The following is a 16,879-nucleotide window of genomic DNA, read 5'->3' on the forward strand; positions in this document are numbered from 1 at the left end:
TACCACACACAAAAGCATTGAATGTGTTTCTAGATATCAATAGCATTTTCCAGTTCAAATTTCTAATAACTAGTTCCTACCTAGGTAATACTACTGGTAGTAATTATTCACTTAATTTCCCTGGTTCATGTACGTTCCTGAACCGATATTTCCCGCGTAGTATTTGAAATAGCCACGTCCGCGTCACCTTCCGGTGCCGTATAAACAGATGATATGGAGTCTGAGTCCGAGTCGCCGTCCAAGTCGCCATCCTGCTCCTCTTTCCGAGCCGCAGACTCAAACCGAGGACCAGTATTCTCATATGTAGGAAGAGACCTCGGCACCCGAGTCGCGTCGACCGATTGTTCAGCCAGAGGGGGTGTTATAAGAACGCTATTTCTTCCACGATGTGGAACAACGTAAGACCGGACCGGAGGCGAAGGTGTTGGGCTATAGATAAATGAGACAGGCGTATATGTAGCCGATAATCGTGGAGCCTCGTGATCTCGAGATCGACTCGGGCCAGGCGCAGATGTAGAAGTTGATGTTGATGTAGATGCAGGCGGAGGCGGAGGCGCAGGCACATCATGAGCCCCGTGTAATAGTGCAGCAATGCGATCACCAGCTACAGCCTGGGTTGGTTCTGGGTGTCTCATTTCCGGGGTGAGTACCCGTTGCCCGACTATGGCTGTACTAGTCGGTTCCACTAAGGTCATATTGCGCTGCATTTGTTCCAAAGTGGTTGTTGAGTGGTTCCCGGCTGCTGACTCTCGGTCCAGACTTGCCGGAAGTTCATATATCGCCGTGCTGCCAGCTTCACTGGCGAATGGGGCTGGGGCTGGGGCCGGGCCGGGGATGAGTACACGGTTGGGATTGCATTAGCAGCCTGCTCGGGTCGTGAAGGCACCGGCTGTGAAATCGGAGCAGGTGGCGGTCTAGGGACTGGTCCCTGTGTTGAGGCTGAGACTGGAGCTGGATATCTCAAGGATTGACCGAGAAGTTGTTGCACCTCGACTTTCTTTTCTGGAGAAACCACAGGGGCAAACCCAATAGTTTGTGGCAGTTGGATGATCTCTGGTAAATTCGCATTGGGGATCTTGTTGCTTGACAAGAATAATTGCAAAATACTTGTATGGCCGTAGTAGGCTGCATAACGGACCGGTGCCCAGCCCGTCTCATCTTTTTTTACAATCGATGCACCACGAGCCAACAACAAAGAAGCAACGGCCCAGTGGCCTCCCAAAGCAGCCAGGCAAAGAAGTGAGTCTTCACGAAAGCCCGTCTCAAACTTCAGACACACCGGAGACCCTCGGTCAAGAAGTTTTTGTACAGCACCCACGTGGCCAAAACGACTCGCTACACATGCAGGGCGATCTCCAACGCCGTTTCGAGCATCAAGTGTAGCACCCCTCTCGCAAAGAAGCTCGAGAATAGGCACCGAGCCACGAGCAGCAGCAATATGCAGAGGCCGCTGCTGGTGCTGGGTTTCGGATGCTTCAACATCGGCACCCGTCATCAGGAGAAGCCTCGTGATCTCAAAGCTATCAGCCATACATGCATAATGAAGTGCAGTGAGGCCTGTATTGCATCTTTTATCAAGCTGCATTCCTTTCCGTTGTAAAGAGTCCACCACGGCAAATCGAGATTGAATAGTTGCCAGATGTAACGCGGTACGTCCCATATTGTTGACGGCATCAAGCGAGCCCTTCTTGTCGCTTAGAATCTTGACTGTCTCTTCGTGGCCATTATATGCAGCCCAATGAAGCGCTGTCATCCCCGTCTCGTCAAGAGCTCGAGAAGTGGCTTTGCGTTTTAAGAGTAATTTAACGGCCTGAGAACGACCGGCTTCAGCAGCACATATTAACGGCGTTTTGCGCTCACGGCCTAGTGCTTCAATTGCAGCCCGGTTGTCTCAGGAGAATGTTTATAGTGTCGATATGACCCTCCTCGCAGGCATGGTGGAGTGCTGTCATCATATTTCCGTCCTTGGCTTCCAGGTCGGCACCATGGGAAATCAGCATTTGGGTAATTTCACTATCCCCTCGTTTAGCAGCGGCATGCTATAAACTTTGTCAGTAGTTCTTCTTTTTTTTTCTTTTCTTGGGCAAATTTTACGCCTGGAGTGTACTCACCAATGCAGTCATTTGGTTCTCTGCTCGTGCATTGACCTGTGCATGATATGCGATTAAAATAGACGCAGCCTCCAGCTGACCACAGTCCGCTGCTACACGCAGTGCAGTCTGGCCATGGAAATTCGGGGTCTCGAGAAGATCTCTACCTTCCTCTAATAGAACTTCTAGCACAGCTCGATGCCCACGAGATGCGGAAAGGTGCAGAGCAGTCCACCCTCCTCTGTCGACTATGTTCAGCCTGGCATGGTTCTGTATAAGCAAGTCAACAACATCATCATGACCACAGTGTGCTGAAACGAGAAGAGCATTTCGACTGGATCGGGAGTGGCGGGCTTCAATATCACATCCTTGTTCTATCAGCCGCTCCACTTCATCCCGAGAGCCCACCTGGGCTGCTTTGATTATCTGGGGTACCGATGTCGCGTGTTTGGCTGTGAGGTCTATACTAGTGCTCAAATCACCTTCTAGTCTCTGTCTTCTTCTAAAAGAGCCAGAGCTAGAGCTGGTCGATGGGTTCGGCGAGACTCCGGGGGACACGGCAAGGTTAGCGCGACTTCGAGTGCTCATACCCAGGAAAGAGGAAAGTCTTTCTCTTTTGGATCCTGAGGTCCGCAACTTCTGCGCTTTGGAATCAGATGCATTCCTTCGGATGGCCGGTGCTTGATGTTGTTGAGAATTTTGAGTGTGAGAAACACTTCGACTATGGAGAGGGCTCGTTGGATGCCGTACTGGTCCAGATGGGCTGCTAGGCAAGGGGAAGTAGCCTTCTTCCTCGGGCTTTGGTGCTGGAATATTTAACGATGGGACTGTCAGGCTAGTGGTCTCTGTGCGGTTGCTTGCATATCCCTCGTCTGTGCCGGTGAATGCAAAGGGGCTATGATCACTCTCGGCTATCGGCAACTGGGGTTGATCTAGCGAGGCTGCAGTGAGAGCCATTGGATCCAGTGTTCTACGATAGGCTGGTGACTCTGCTATAGCCTTGTGGAAATCAAAGTCAGAATCACTGACAGAGTGTCGACTACTTTGAGACATGCTGTCTGCGTAGGATGTGGCGCGGCTTCCGCGGCTGGACAAGATAGTCGCTGTATCGTCTGCAACTCGGTGGAAGATTTGCCTGGTTGTAGCAGTCCTAAGCAATCGTACCTGCTCTGTCGAGGTATGGCTAATTATGGCCAATCAGTGTCAAAAACGTGGTTGGTCGGGCGGACTAAGCGAATCCATCTCACCATTGGCACACCTGGAGCAGTAATTGCAGCGCCATCACCTGCGAGTGTAGCTTTTCCTGGTGCCCGCGCATCGTCTCTTCATTCCAAACTACTCGCATGCGGGTGCGAATTCCTGCGATCCCATTCTCTCGGGATTGCTGCACCAGGGTGGACACGTCGTGAGATACGACCTCCATAATGACACGACAGCCATCCATAGCGACGGTCAGGTCCCGACTGTACTCTTCCGACTGCATTCCATCGGCGCGGTTCAGGCGGGTCCATTCCCTGAGGCTAGTGAGTGCTGCACTGATACAGCTCAACTCCTGAATCAGGGATTGAATGGTCAAATCGGCGTCCTTAAATTTTCCATAAAGCTGGTTAAGGCCATGGACAGTCGACGTGATGGCCTGGAGGACTTGAATGCCGCCCGAAATGAGGCCGAAAGCCGAGACGGGGTCCATGGTTGAGGATGCAGAGCATGAAGAGCGAGCCTACGAGGGCGAGGCTGACAGCGTCAAATCACATGGTGGGGAAGGCATCTCCACCAGCATTTAGCGCACCCGCCAGTGCGGACGTGCACTGCAGGCCTTGTCGCATCTGGCGATATAGAAATATGATCAATCATTACCTTCGAAGATAAAATTGGGCTTGCAATCGGTGAATTGGCTTGTAATGGTTGGGTGTTCTTGATCCAAGCAGTTCCCCGTTCGTCTTGAACCATGGTTCGCTGCCCCGCAATGTCTCGGGATGATGTTTAGTATACACCTGTAGTATGCACTGATATTGCTAAACACTATAGAGGAGCATGTTTATATTTAGCACCCACAATAAAGCTGGTGGGGTTAATGCAGCAGGAATTTTTCACTTGATTCCCTTGACAGCCTCTGCCAATCGTTCAACTATAGATGAAAAATCCGTAGACGAGGCGTGCTACGGGATCTCGTAGAATTCAAGACACATTTTGATCGACAAACAGCCTGTCCATTCTGGTATCTTCTGAGACCACATTTGGGGCCAGAGCTATTATTATAATCATGATTGGAAATCCGTCAAACGTTAGTTTCATCACATGCCTTGACTCTCTGTGCGACCTTCCTCATCTATCGTATCCCGGAGAGCCTCGGCCGGATACCTGTGTTTCCCACAGCAAAAATAGCATCATCCAAATGTCGGCGCAGGCTTGGTGGTATCAGTAGTATCCAATTCCAGCCCGAACCATAGGCTCGGAATTCTACCAGGTTGATATCTGAAGGATCCAAAATTAGCCGAGAACTATCCGTCTATCTACTTCTGCACGTCTCCGCTTTCCAGATATTATTCCTTCATGTAGGATAAGCGTGGACTTTGGGTACCGATGCCATGGTATACCGGAAAGTAAATATTATAGAAGATAGACCGTGCACTGTATGTACAGTAGAGCTAACACCATAGCTAGCGTACTTTTACAACTAGCGAAGCCATCGAGCGTGTGGGGTGGAGAAGAGGACAAACCAGGAGGCCACATGGCCGAACCGGGATGCGCCAGTGCTATGAATAGCATCCAACTGCCCACAAACGGCCCCCATTCTTCACCATATTGCCGGGATGTACTCCGTCGTAGTAAGTATCTCTACAAAGCCCTAAATCACGTCTTGCAAAATTTGAATCGTTTCCCATCTATCCTTGTACGCCCGTCAGCCCTTAGAGCGAGAAGAGTCGGCCAAAAAGGAAAATGGACGCGAGCGCGGTCCAAAAGAAGTAATCCTCAACCCTCACAACCGGCCCCTGGCAGCACACTGCAAGGGCACAACGTGGGATTCTTATTTTTATTAATAGCATCTGCGGACTCCAACGGTGAAAAATTCCGGCCGCAAATTACACACTTATGCGCTACTGTAAATATAGGAAAGTGTTCTCCATTTTCTTCCTAGTTCCCAGTTGTGGGCTGCTCAGCGTGTGGTGAAGGCGGGGAAGACATGGGCTATTCTTAGAATCTGACATTCTCCGAAATCAAGCGAATAAGGCCAACAAGAAACCAAGAAATTGAAATCAACAAGAGCTGGACAAGGGAAATAGATTCGCAAACAATCTCTAGAGTAGCAGGGGAGAAGAAGGATTGCAAATCAGTAGACAGTCGTTAGGCCCGGGTCCACTGGAGGAGTCACCGGCTGAGCCCCAGTAGCATGTTTCAACTTCCAACCACGTTTCGTCAGCTGAAAAAAGATGTTGTTTGAATGTCAAATGATTACCCACTAAGCCTCGCTCGACTAAGATCCGCATCATCATCGTAGGCACGGTAGCATTAGTCTTGATGAATCATCCAGCAATACGGCGTGCCAAGGGTAGGAGATTGGCGCATCACAGGTCCGCTTCGTTTGGCCGGCCCGCATATCTCGCGAAGAACGCAGCTAGCAATGGGCGGCCCTGACTCAGATGGTACACGAGAGCAGTCCCGGTGCTTCGGTCGATTTCCAGGCTGTAATCTAGAAGATTGCCTGAAATGGCAGGGCTGGAAGATTCTGGGTGCCTGTATGATTCATGGCGTCTTAAGGCAGACTGGTTCCGCTGAAGGGTTCTTGTATAAATATCAACCGTGGGAAATCTAATTTTTTCCCAATATTTTCCAAGACACAGCAAAATTTCAACAGCTAAAAGCCTCATCTGAAACCTTTACTTGCTCTTTCTTGATAATATTTCTATATACATTGTTGTACAACCTCGTCTTCTTTATATCATCCAGATACTTTACAATGTTCCTCGGCGACGACCAAGACAACTCCACCATGGGCCGTGGTGGTTACAATGGGCCTGCCAATCGCCCAGACGATTCAGCTTTCCAATCGTCAAATTGAGTTGCAAAAAAAGCGCACAATGTGCATCAACAATTCTTTTGATACGATCCTGGTTCCCATGAAAAAAGCTCTCCATAGGCATGAAGACAAGCATTACCTGCCAGGTATATGCCAGCATGACATTGGGAGTCCGATCAGCGCAACTTGTTCAATCTCCACTCGACCATGAATTTCTGCACTCGCAAAGCCCAGGGCTGGGGTAGCCAAGAGGCTTCGCAGAAAGTGATTCCACTGATCTTGATAAATCTCCCAATTCTTGTCACTTGCCAACGCAAAACCTACAATCATCAGTTTGCCGATTCAGTCAACGGAAGACAGACAGACAGAGGACTTACTTTTCGAATACGACCCCGAGCACATCTTCGACATCTCCACTCTCACCTTTGCCGGTGATTTTAGCGAGCATGTCCGCCGCAAAACGCAGATGCTCAGCAGCGGTGACGATGTCAATTTCGGATTCTTCGAAAATTCCGTTCGGGGACGAAGGTGGAGGCGAATCGGGAGCTGGGGAAGCGGAGGAGGTCTGGGACAGAAAATCTTCCAGGTGGTCGAGGCATTTTTCTAGATTCGAGCTTTGTCGATGAGTGACTCCCAATGAGTCCTCCCAATAGGAAATATCATATTGGCCACTATTATCTCCATCCATGCCTAACGGTGAAGCGATCTGCTCGAATGTCGAGATCAATCCACGTAGAAATGATTGTAGATGGCCTGGGTCAGACTGGCTCAGCGGCGAAAGTCCCCGCTCTGCTTCATTGCAGGAAATGGCGAAAACGCGTTCCTTTGGCACGGCCGGGAAGACAGCTGAGATAGTAGTCTCCAAAGACTGGGGTAGACGACCATCCCTTTCTTCCGCCGGAAGCTTGTCGCACTTGTTGATGGCAACAACCAAACACTTCTCAGCCTTGACGCAATCATTAACCGCATCAAGAACCTCAGGCTCAACCAAAAGATGCTGCTCTCCATTGGAACCCTCCTCGAGTGAAACAACTACCACGACCACATCAGACTGCAAAGCTCTTTCTCTCGCTCTGCGAATTCCTTCCTTCTCGACGGCACCTATAACAATCCGCCCGGTAGAATCGGTACCACCTCCCTCCGCACGGATACCCGCCATGTCACCGAGTTTGCAATACCAACCTCCAAGATCAACGCCAACATCAACAATATCTCTTGTCGTCCCTTCTTCGGTACTAACAATAGCGGCCTCCTTCCCCACAACACGATTCAGCAATGAGCTCTTACCAGCATTCGGAGCCCCCAGGAGCGCAACCTTAATCCCATTACGAAGCAATTCACCCTTCGACGCATTCTGGATATGAAACCCGATCTGGACCTGCAGATCACGTACCTGCGTCGCAACAGAGGAGACCAGCTCCTCGGTCGACTCATCAAAATGCTGATCCTCGGAGAAATCAATTAAGGCCTCCAATTCGCCGCGCGCATAGAGTAGCTGCTGACGCCAACGCTCGTAGCGCGTAAGCAGGGCGTCGCTTGAGCCACGCACTGCCAGCCGACGCTGCTGCTCCGTGTCCGCAGAGAGCGTATCACCGAGCGCCTCTATCTGCGGGAGACCGAGGCGGTCGTTCATGAATGCTCGGCGCGTGAACTCGCCCGGTTCGGCATATCGGACCACTGCGTTTGTATGATTTGTTCGGGCGATCGCGCCGAGAACGGCTTTGACTATGGCTGGCCCGCCGTGGATATGAAATTCCAGTACATCCTCGCCTGTGACTGTTTTTGGGGTCGGGAAGTGGAGGACGAGGGCACCGGCGTCGAGAACGGTGTTTGTGGAAGGTGGCTGGTCGGGGTCGTAGAGGGTTCGCAGTGCGGCGAAGCGTGGTCTGGGGAGGGGAGATTGAGGACAGAGCGCTTTATAGATCTACATGCACAGAGTGATCAGCATAAGCTTTTGTGATTCGTTTATACTTCTTTGAGGGGGGGAGGGGAGGACTATACCGAGGCGCACGCTGGCCCGGAGACTCGCACTACTGCAATCGCCGCTCTTCCGGGTGATGTAGATAGTGCATAGATTGTAGAATCGGTGTCGAGCATGAAAGGCGCATATCGGGTCGAGGAGAAGCCTCGAATGGGACTATGTCCGCTTCTTAAAGATTGCGCTCCGCGGATCGAATCATGACGTCGGAAGAGAAGCTCGTTGAATATTGCAGGCCGTACTTGAGCCCATGGAGAGCGTATGGAAGCGGCCCATCGCAGGCTCTGGGATTGACAGGCTCTCATACGCAGAGACAAAGCTTTCAAGCCTGAATTGCAGGTTATTGAGTGGGCGTCGCGTGCTTGTTGCGATAAATTAAAGATTGGTGGATCCAAGATAACAGTCACGTGGAGATGATCCAGCAAGCGTAGTACTACAATAACAAATGGAAGTAACTATTAGTTCACGCAATTAGTTAGATAACTATTAACTGACTGCTTACTATAGATAAGCTTCATTATAATTTCTCACTATTATACTATGATCATCCACTAAGGCAGTTTGCCCAAGGTCTAGGGCGATTGACTATCGTTCGCTGTAGACATGCGAATTACTGTATCCGGTTAGCTTTTCCTTTTATGGGTTAGCGCCCTAATACGTTGTCTTTATATGAATGGCATCTCATTTCCTGGACCAAAATAAGGGCTAGATATAGATATCTAGTAACTTTGGGCAGTATCGGGCATTATCGAGAGTAGTTTTAGTAATTTTAAAGTAAGCCCAGTAGAACTTGAAGCCTATAGGGAATTTTGAGCTAAGCTTTGCACAGGGGTAATCTATGAATGTACCACGTATATTCCTCTTATAGAAATTCTATCTTAGTACCACTCCATCTTGGACGGTGAAACTCGTCCTTCTTCCGCATTAGTAGCAGCGATTCGCATACACGTACAACCTTCATCACACAGTACCTGCCATCCGAAGAGTGCACAGAGGGATAGTAGAAGGACTTCACAAAGACAGAGAAGTGACATCGAACATGGGAATGCAATTCGATAGAAGGCAGGTCTTTCGATCATGAAATTTGACAGTCATGGTCGACAGTGCCGTGAATGATGGAGAAAAAGGGAATTATGTACAAGGAGAGACTGCTCTTGAGCCACGGACAAGGTTGGGTATGCGGGGGTGCCCTCGACAGACAAGTAAATTTAACATGGAATAACCAGGGAAAAAAGAAGAGGAAAGGAAAAGAGAAAAAGGAAGACGATGGTATCATGACCCATGCAGACGCTCATCACGAAGTGAATAGAGAAAATGGCGGATCAAAGGGGGTGACAGGGAGTGAAAAGGGTATTATACAGTCGAGTCGAGGGTAAGAGATAGGGAAAAAGGTGATGCAAGAGAGAAAAATTTAAAAAATTTCCGAGGCGGCATCACATAAGAATCTATCAGACATTAGATTAGGGTCGCCCGTGGGGCTGTTCACGGTCTCAATCCGACAATTCGATCGGATGGCTGGAAGATGAACCGTCGGCAGAGGGCTCTTCTTGTTTTTGGTCATCATCATGTTGTCCTGAGACGATGATGGGAAGGGGGCGCTGATAACTGTGCTTCTTCTTGGAGAGGACTCGGCAGAGCCTGGTCATCCGCACCAATAGAGTCGGTCCGTGAAGGCGACATGGGTTCTTGCACGGCTGGAAGACCCGATCCATCGGCGCTGTCTTTGCTTCCGCTCGTCGCTCCATTGCGTCGTCTCATGCGGCGATTTCGACGTTCTTCATCAGCACTCTCTCTTCGCCGTCTCTGACGCTCGCCACCTGCGTCAGAGTTACTCCTTAGGCCGAGAAGCATGCTGGCTGCACGGTCGGCAATATCTTCGCCTTCGGATGTTTGAGCCTCCTGGGTGCTTTGGTCTCCATCATCGGGTAGAGGCGGGCTCAGAAGACCATTCTCATCGGTCTTGGCATCGCCATCGGCCGCATCTTCGTTTCCGTCTTTGCCCTCTTCCGCATCGCCATCGGGAACATGTTGTCCGGAGGCAACGCGAACAGTGTGACGCTCCTTGAGGCGAGCACGACGGCGACGGTCTCGTTGGTCTTTGGCTTGGGGCGCAGCAGCGCGCAGCTTCTCGAGAAGCGAGTCCATTGCACCGCTGTTGGCAGGGGAACTCTGCGCTTCCACCGCAGGACCATTGGCATTGGCGAGATTGACGTTGATTCGTTTGCGGGCCAGCGAGGCTTCAGTACGCTTCCTAACTTCCTCCAAGCCCATATTCTTCTCGCGAGATTTCTATTGGTAGAACCAGTTAGCAATTTGATACACGAGGCCATCTGGCTCATTTTCAGATGAATAAACAAACCTTCCATTCGACCAAGAAGGAAGCCAACTTCGCGAAGAAGTCTCGCCGAGCATTCTCATCGGTATTATCTTCACCATAGAAGACCATGATGTCATCGTAGCTCTTCACCATCTCATCCAGGTAAAGCTGCAGCTGCTCAGCCTTGCGCCGAGCATCCTTCATGCTTCGCTGAACCACCTGGCTGACACGATCCTGAGGGTGGAATTTCTTCGGATCACTGAGGTTGCCTGCATCCAAGCTTGACTGCACGTTCTTGATATTGCTGATGTACTTCTTGGAATCAGTGCAAAGTTGGTCAACGTTAACCTTTTGGAGGCCAACGACGCCGTTGATTTCATCAGAGAAAGATTCCCACTCGGGATACTGATTGCGCACGATACGCTCGACCAAGTCGGCAAAAGTGGTCTCGTTCTTATCATCCTTAACCATGCCCAAGCGAGCAAGCGAGCTCAGCTTGAAACCCTGAGCCTGCTTGTTGGCGTCGTTCATATAGTTTCCAATGTCCAGAATCAGACCAAGAACATTCATGAGCGAGACGGAGTCTCGCAGAGATTCACTGACTCGAACGACCTCTTGTAACCTGGAGGACGTGTACTCGTATTCCTGCTCATATGAGCGCGTCAGAGACAGTGCACGCATTCTCGCTTTCCAGTAGTGATTAAGCTCATAGGCGGTGGAGAGATAAATCTGATCCTCACGGGTGAGTTCACTGGGATCCTGTTCACGATCAGAGGTTTCAGCGCCTGGAACGGTCCAATCCCGACTATACGGCGCCATCAACTTCGCGACGTTCTCCGGAATGGTGCACATTTCATCTCTCTGCAAGAAGTCCATGACGACCATGTTGTCCAAAATTTCTCGATCACAGTGGATAATCATTTGAACCACGGTATCAGGTGGGAACTGAGAGAACTTGGACAAGGCAATCTGGAAGTTCTTAGACAAATCATTGGAAATGACCTGCTTCTTGTCTTTGCGCGCCTTGGCCGCTGTGCTGGCTCCGAATATTTTAGTCTCCTTAGCCCTGAACAGCCGTTCCACCTCATCTAGGACACCCTTCTTGGCCAGGTCGGTGTACTTCTGTTCCTTCTCCTCGGCCGAAACGGCGTGCGCAGCCCAAACTGTTACTTCAGGAGTATCAACCTTGTCCCAGTGCACCTTCTTGAGGTTGTTCTTAGGATCGCCAAACTTCTTCATAGGCACAACGGAGTTTGGAGTAATGAAGGATGGTTTCCAACCAGCGCCCAGTGGAGCACTTGGTGGCGGCGGCGGAGGAACAAATCCACCGTTGCCTCCAGGCGCCGGTGGTGGAGGTGGTGGAGCACCAATACCACCTGGAGGAGGCGGGGGAGGGGGTAGACCGGCTTTGCCGCCAGGCGGGGGAGGGGGAGGTGGAGGGACCGGGATACCCTTGGCACCACCTGGCGGAGGAGGGGGAGGCATAGCAAGGCCACCTGGCGGCGGCGGAGGGGGGAGGAAGACCACTGCCACCTGGTGGTGGAGGAGGAGGAACCGGGAGCTTGGCACCTCCAGGAGGGGGCGGGGGAGGCATAGCAAGGCCACCCGGTGGTGGTGGTGGCGGTGGAGGTGGCATTCCCAATGAGCCTTGCTGTGCTATTGACTCTGGCTTGGATGCACCATCCTCCATTGCAGTATCCTTGTCTTCACCTGCAGTGCCAGTTCCCTCTGGGCCTTCATCGTACTTGGGCACCTTAGAGGCAAGCTCGCCGAGCAGGCCAGTAGCTTGAGCAGGGTTCAGACGAGGTCGTTGCATTTCCACCAAGCGAGGCTTTTCGTACACGGCTTCTTCATCCTCATCCACGGGAGAAAGAGCTTGGCCTTCAGGGGACTCGTCCATATCAGGCACATGGCTGCGTTTCCGGTACACGGATCCGAGGGAGCCCGGGTCCAGATGGCGGCGAGTCTGCTCAGTAAATTCTTCACCAGAATCATCCTCTCCATCCATCTTTTCGCGCAGCTCACGTAGACGGTCAGATGGGCCGTGCTGGCCCCAGACTCTGCCCTCAAGCTTGAATTGCGTTTTGGTTCTCTCCAGTTGGCGCTCCAATCGTTCCATAAGACGCTCCCGGTCCAGAATTCCAGGCATCTGCGATGGATCGGCGGCCGATGGCTCTTGATCTGGGTTGGCCGCTTTGCGGGCGTTGGATGCAGCAATATCCTGGGCGTCTCGAAGCATCAGATAGAGCTCTCGGGTCTCCAGTTCATTGCGCTGGAGTTCCTGCGCACGCAGTCTCTGTAGTTCACTGGCCTCGGCCTTCAAAGTCTCGTTTTGACGTGCCTGGAGCTCGATAATTCCGGTCTGTTCATCAATCTGCTTTTGAAGCTTCTTGACCAAACCGTCGGCACCAAGCTCGACTTGAGCCTTCATCTCATCGCGTTCGGCAATAGCGGCCTCGGCAATCTGACGGGCTTCTAGCGATTCGTCATACACACGTCTCGCCTCGGCATCGGTATGAAGTCTATCCAACAAACTTTGCACAGTGAAATTCAGTCCTTGTCGAAGGTCGAGATCAGGGAGCCTCCTATCCATGGCGACATAGCTCATCATAGCATCCACAAGCTGGAACATTCGGAGACCCTCCTCGCCAGAATTCTCGCGGATTAGCAACATGTGCTGCATTGCCGAGAGGAAGTAGTCGTGCGACCTGGTGCCATTAATCTTGGTTGCGATGGCATCCGCAATCTGAAGAGGATCACTCATATCCTTGACTTCTCCCTCAACGCTGTCCTTCATGCTGCTACCTTCTCGTTGGAGGAGATCCTCGTAGTCAATAGCCTCATTCTCCCGGAAACGTTCGATCTGCTTGTCGATAACCTCATACTGGAAACCCTCCATCTTGGTCAAAAGACGTTTGACTCCACAGGAGATGAACTGGGCACGAATATGGCATCGTAGTTGCAAGTCGTTCTCCGCTCCATCTACCAGCATATTGATGAGGATCATGGTGGAAACAGCATATTCCATAAGCAGGTTTTCCATGCCAATACCACCACTGCGATATTCTTCACTGGCACCGACCAAACTTCCCATTTTTCCACGGCCATCGATAGTGACTTCAACAATTCTCATCCAAGCATCGAATCGGCCAGTCTCGTTATGGTCGTGCTTGACTTTGTCCATGGATTGTAGGACCTTTTGGTGGCCTTGGCCTTCGGCCCAGTGACACAGGAAGGTGAGAACTTCACTGACAAGCTTCCGAGTGTTAAGGCGAGGGGAAGCTAATGAGTTGACAAGTGCGACAAGTACACCTTGATGCTCGAGTGCATCATCGGCTCCATATTTGTTGTTCATGAGGCCTTTCAAACACTTGGCGATATCATATTCACGGTCGAGATCTTTGTCGCCAGTTGGAGGAGCAGGAACGGGCCCAGAGGCCTTCCTTCTATTGATCTTCTGAAGAACGTTGGTCAGGGCAACTTGACCCTGTGCTTCAACGAAGGCTTTCACCCAGCTGTAGAAGATGATCAGTATTTATTAATTTGTTTGCTGCGAAAAAGGTGATTTCCCGGCTTACCTGATGGGCTGCGTTCGCAAACTGACGCTCAAACTAGCCAGTTGCTTTGACGTAATGGTGTCATCCATCACCTTCTTCACATACCACTCCGGGCTGCCTTCTTCATCGGCACGCTCCAGAAGACCTGAAAGACCATCATGACCGTGTGTTTGACGGGCATTCTGTCGTCGTTTCTGCTCTCCCTGCAGTTCTGTCAAGCGATCCTGGTGGACCAAAGTCCATTTCTTGGAGGCAGGGTATGATAGCATTTGCCGCTTGGCTTGATCGGGAAGATTCTGCCATCCACGCTTCTGCATCAGGTCCAGAAACAGCTGGTCAACGATACGATCATCTCTAGGACGAGTAAGGAAATTATCGGGAGGACGGGGGACGGCTGCGGGGATGGGTTGGTGCTGTGAAGGGGCGTTTGACAATCTGCCTGTACTTGCGCTACTTGGGAAGATTGTATTGCGATCACTGGAATGCGAGCTTGTGAGGGTGCGAGAAGAGGGCTCCGAGGGGAAATAGTTTGAGCCCCGCGTATTGGATGAATGGCCGGAATATACACTAGCCTGGTCAAGTGATGTGCGAGAATTCGAGGAGGAGTCAATCGATGAATTATGTCCCATGCCAGGGTTCGCCGCTGAGCTTCCGGGTCGTCCCCATTGTTGATATCGAGTGCCACGGTCCCCTGAGTTGCTGCTAGTCATCGTCGTGTTGGATCCATGTGGGGGTGGTCGGGGACCGGATGGATGAGGAGCGTAACCGTTCGGCGCAGAGGTGGAGGTCAAAGTTGGGTACTGATGGAAATCTCCCCCGGCTTTTCCAATGTGGTTGGGGGAGGGCTCGTGGCGGGAGTCGGGTCGCGACATGCTATCGATCGGGATGGGGTTTCTTGTATCTGATGGCAGACTCTCAAATGGTATGGACGTTATAACACCTGCGGTCGGGCCGAGGCTTCCGGGGTCGATATCGTGGCTCATGTCGACAGATTGGATCGAAGAGCGCTTCGAATAGCGGGACGAGCGAGATCCCGCCGCACTTCCAGGCGGTGCTAGGCTATCGTAAGAGCCTCCATATCCGTCGTATCCTTGAGAACGATCATCGGTCGAGCGGTCCTTGTATAGTTTCCTTCCAAAAAATGATTTCCCGGCCGATGTTTGCCTGGACTTGTCGGCGGCTGCATGAGTGGGCATTTTGGCGGGTTGTCGCTATGAAGTGGCAGGGAGCAGCATAAAGAGCGCTCCCTTAGCACACTTGGAGAGGGTGGGAGGTTGTAAAATCGATGTACAAGCCGTAGCGGGGTCGATCGCTATGGATCTGGTGGACGAAAATGGTGACATTCACGATAGTCCGAAGTGGTGTTTTTGTCCCTCCCTGGCTAGTTTAGTATACCCGGTTCGGTTGTGACTGACGCAGTAACCCTGAATCAGAGGGATCAATGACGGGAGGTAGCTTATCGGTTACCTACCACACAAAGAAAATCAAATCCAGAAATATGAAACCGGAGAGGGTTGCAATATGCAAGTCCCAGTGATTCCTGACGCCAGGGTCGATCAAAGCACGGGCGTGTGTCTGATAACCCCCTAAATATCCGGTCGACAGTTAATCCGTGCTTAGTCATGATATCTCCCAGGCTTCCCTTGTGGGGATCGGGGAAAGTTGAACATTGAAACACACCTCTCTGTGAGAACAGAGTAGAACATTGCTGTTCTGCTGGAGATGTTACAGTTTCTTTGAATCAGACGGTCCTCAACTTCTACACGGGAGGATAACTGACACCTGACTCAATGCATATTGCCGATCCCGACGCCGCTCTACTCCCCGGCCCGATACCAGGACGGTAAACAGAACAACTACAACTCATACTCAGTCGCCCAAAGCCTTGATTTTCCTGTCTTATTTCAGCTTCTTGGAATTCCAGAGGATTGACTTTCAAAATGGGATCCTCTATGGGCTTTGCAAAGGTTCGCTTGTCCCCCTCGCTCCTCCTTTGTGTCACAGCCTCGTCATCATCCCTCAAAAAACGGCCCCCGAATTAATGAAGACCAATTATCTAACAATGAATTCCCAGACAATCCTTATTCCCGCATCAATTGCATTGACAGTCTACCTCCTTTTCTCATTCCTGATCATACCATTCCTCCGACGTTACCAACAGCGCTATTCCCAATACCTACCCCTGCATGCTATTTCGGCCCATACACTGTCGCTGCGCGATCGCATAGCCGATACAGCCATGCGCCTTTTTCTCCCATCCTCGTGGAGGCGAGGGACGCACCTTGACGACCACGATAATATCAGCATAGATGAGGAGGAAGGGGAACTCATGACCGGAATGACTATGGATTCCGTACGCCGGGAGGCCTTAGAACAACGGCGCGGGATATCGGGCGACTCGACAAGTCGCCTCAATCGAGAATTAGAAGAAGGTTTTATGGATGATAGTGATGAAGAAGAGCATGGTGGGAGGAGAGGCGCACATGGCCAACATTGATTGCTCTGCGCTATTCTATCTTCCAGTTCCTGTTCATATTTTATTTCCTGGGCGGCCATTGTTTTCTTCCCTCTCTTCATATCTACAGCGAATCTGCATATTTGATATTGGTTCAATTATTTGACTATAGATTGGTTCTTGTCCAAACACTTCGTGCATTATATTCGGGTTTCACTTTTCTTAGAGGAAATTGGATACATAGAGGCGAGTATAACAATTTACGGTCAAACCCCAGGAATGAAAGCTCATTTTGACAATGAATTCCAAAGTTTTGATCGACATCCACGATCGATCGATCGATTTTGAACCTGTCAGAATACCAAAGAAAACTATGGGATCCACTCAAACTGTGGTCTTTGTTCTGGACCTGTCAATCTATTGATAGATCGACAGTGCGCCCCACTTCGATCATTTGGCAGATA

General features: G+C 50.9%; 5 protein-coding genes across 5 annotated transcripts; 1 reads left to right on the forward strand and 4 right to left on the reverse strand.

Annotated features, from left to right (window-relative positions):
• Positions 1–125: 125 nt before the first annotated feature.
• Positions 126–635, reverse strand: N7509_005425 (uncharacterized protein; the record flags this gene model as incomplete). Its single annotated transcript, XM_056630062.1, has 1 exon — positions 126–635. The coding sequence occupies one exon, from the start codon at positions 633–635 to the stop codon at positions 126–128; it is 510 nt and encodes a 169-aa protein (XP_056489364.1).
• A 56-nt stretch (positions 636–691) lies between these two features.
• Positions 692–3,780, reverse strand: N7509_005426 (ankyrin repeat protein; the record flags this gene model as incomplete). The annotated part of the gene is made up of 4 exons (XM_056630063.1): positions 692–1,890; positions 1,922–2,039; positions 2,112–3,254; positions 3,349–3,780. 4 exons carry the CDS (start codon positions 3,778–3,780, stop codon positions 692–694), a joined length of 2,892 nt encoding a protein of 963 aa, XP_056489365.1.
• A 2,629-nt stretch (positions 3,781–6,409) lies between these two features.
• Positions 6,410–8,517, reverse strand: N7509_005427 (tRNA modification GTPase; the record flags this gene model as incomplete). The annotated part of the gene is made up of 3 exons (XM_056630064.1): positions 6,410–6,428; positions 6,486–8,032; positions 8,110–8,517. Coding segments are annotated over 3 exons (1,974 nt in total), but the record flags the coding sequence as incomplete, so codon positions are not given.
• Positions 8,518–9,649: 1,132 nt separating this feature from the next.
• On the reverse strand, positions 9,650–15,156 carry N7509_005428 (formin sepA; the record flags this gene model as incomplete). Its single annotated transcript, XM_056630065.1, has 4 exons — positions 9,650–10,375; positions 10,446–11,866; positions 11,931–13,918; positions 13,982–15,156. 4 exons carry the CDS (start codon positions 15,154–15,156, stop codon positions 9,650–9,652), a joined length of 5,310 nt encoding a protein of 1,769 aa, XP_056489367.1.
• Positions 15,157–15,900: 744 nt separating this feature from the next.
• N7509_005429 (uncharacterized protein) lies at positions 15,901–16,457 on the forward strand (the record flags this gene model as incomplete). Its single annotated transcript, XM_056630066.1, has 2 exons — positions 15,901–15,927; positions 16,035–16,457. The coding sequence occupies 2 exons, from the start codon at positions 15,901–15,903 to the stop codon at positions 16,455–16,457; spliced, it is 450 nt and encodes a 149-aa protein (XP_056489368.1).
• Positions 16,458–16,879: the final 422 nt, after the last annotated feature.

The sequence above is a fragment of the Penicillium cosmopolitanum genome (assembly GCF_028827165.1).
Source record: "Penicillium cosmopolitanum strain IBT 29677 chromosome Unknown utg000006l:49.0-5199605.0:1.0-5204138.0, whole genome shotgun sequence".
Classification (NCBI taxonomy): domain Eukaryota; kingdom Fungi; phylum Ascomycota; class Eurotiomycetes; order Eurotiales; family Aspergillaceae; genus Penicillium; species Penicillium cosmopolitanum.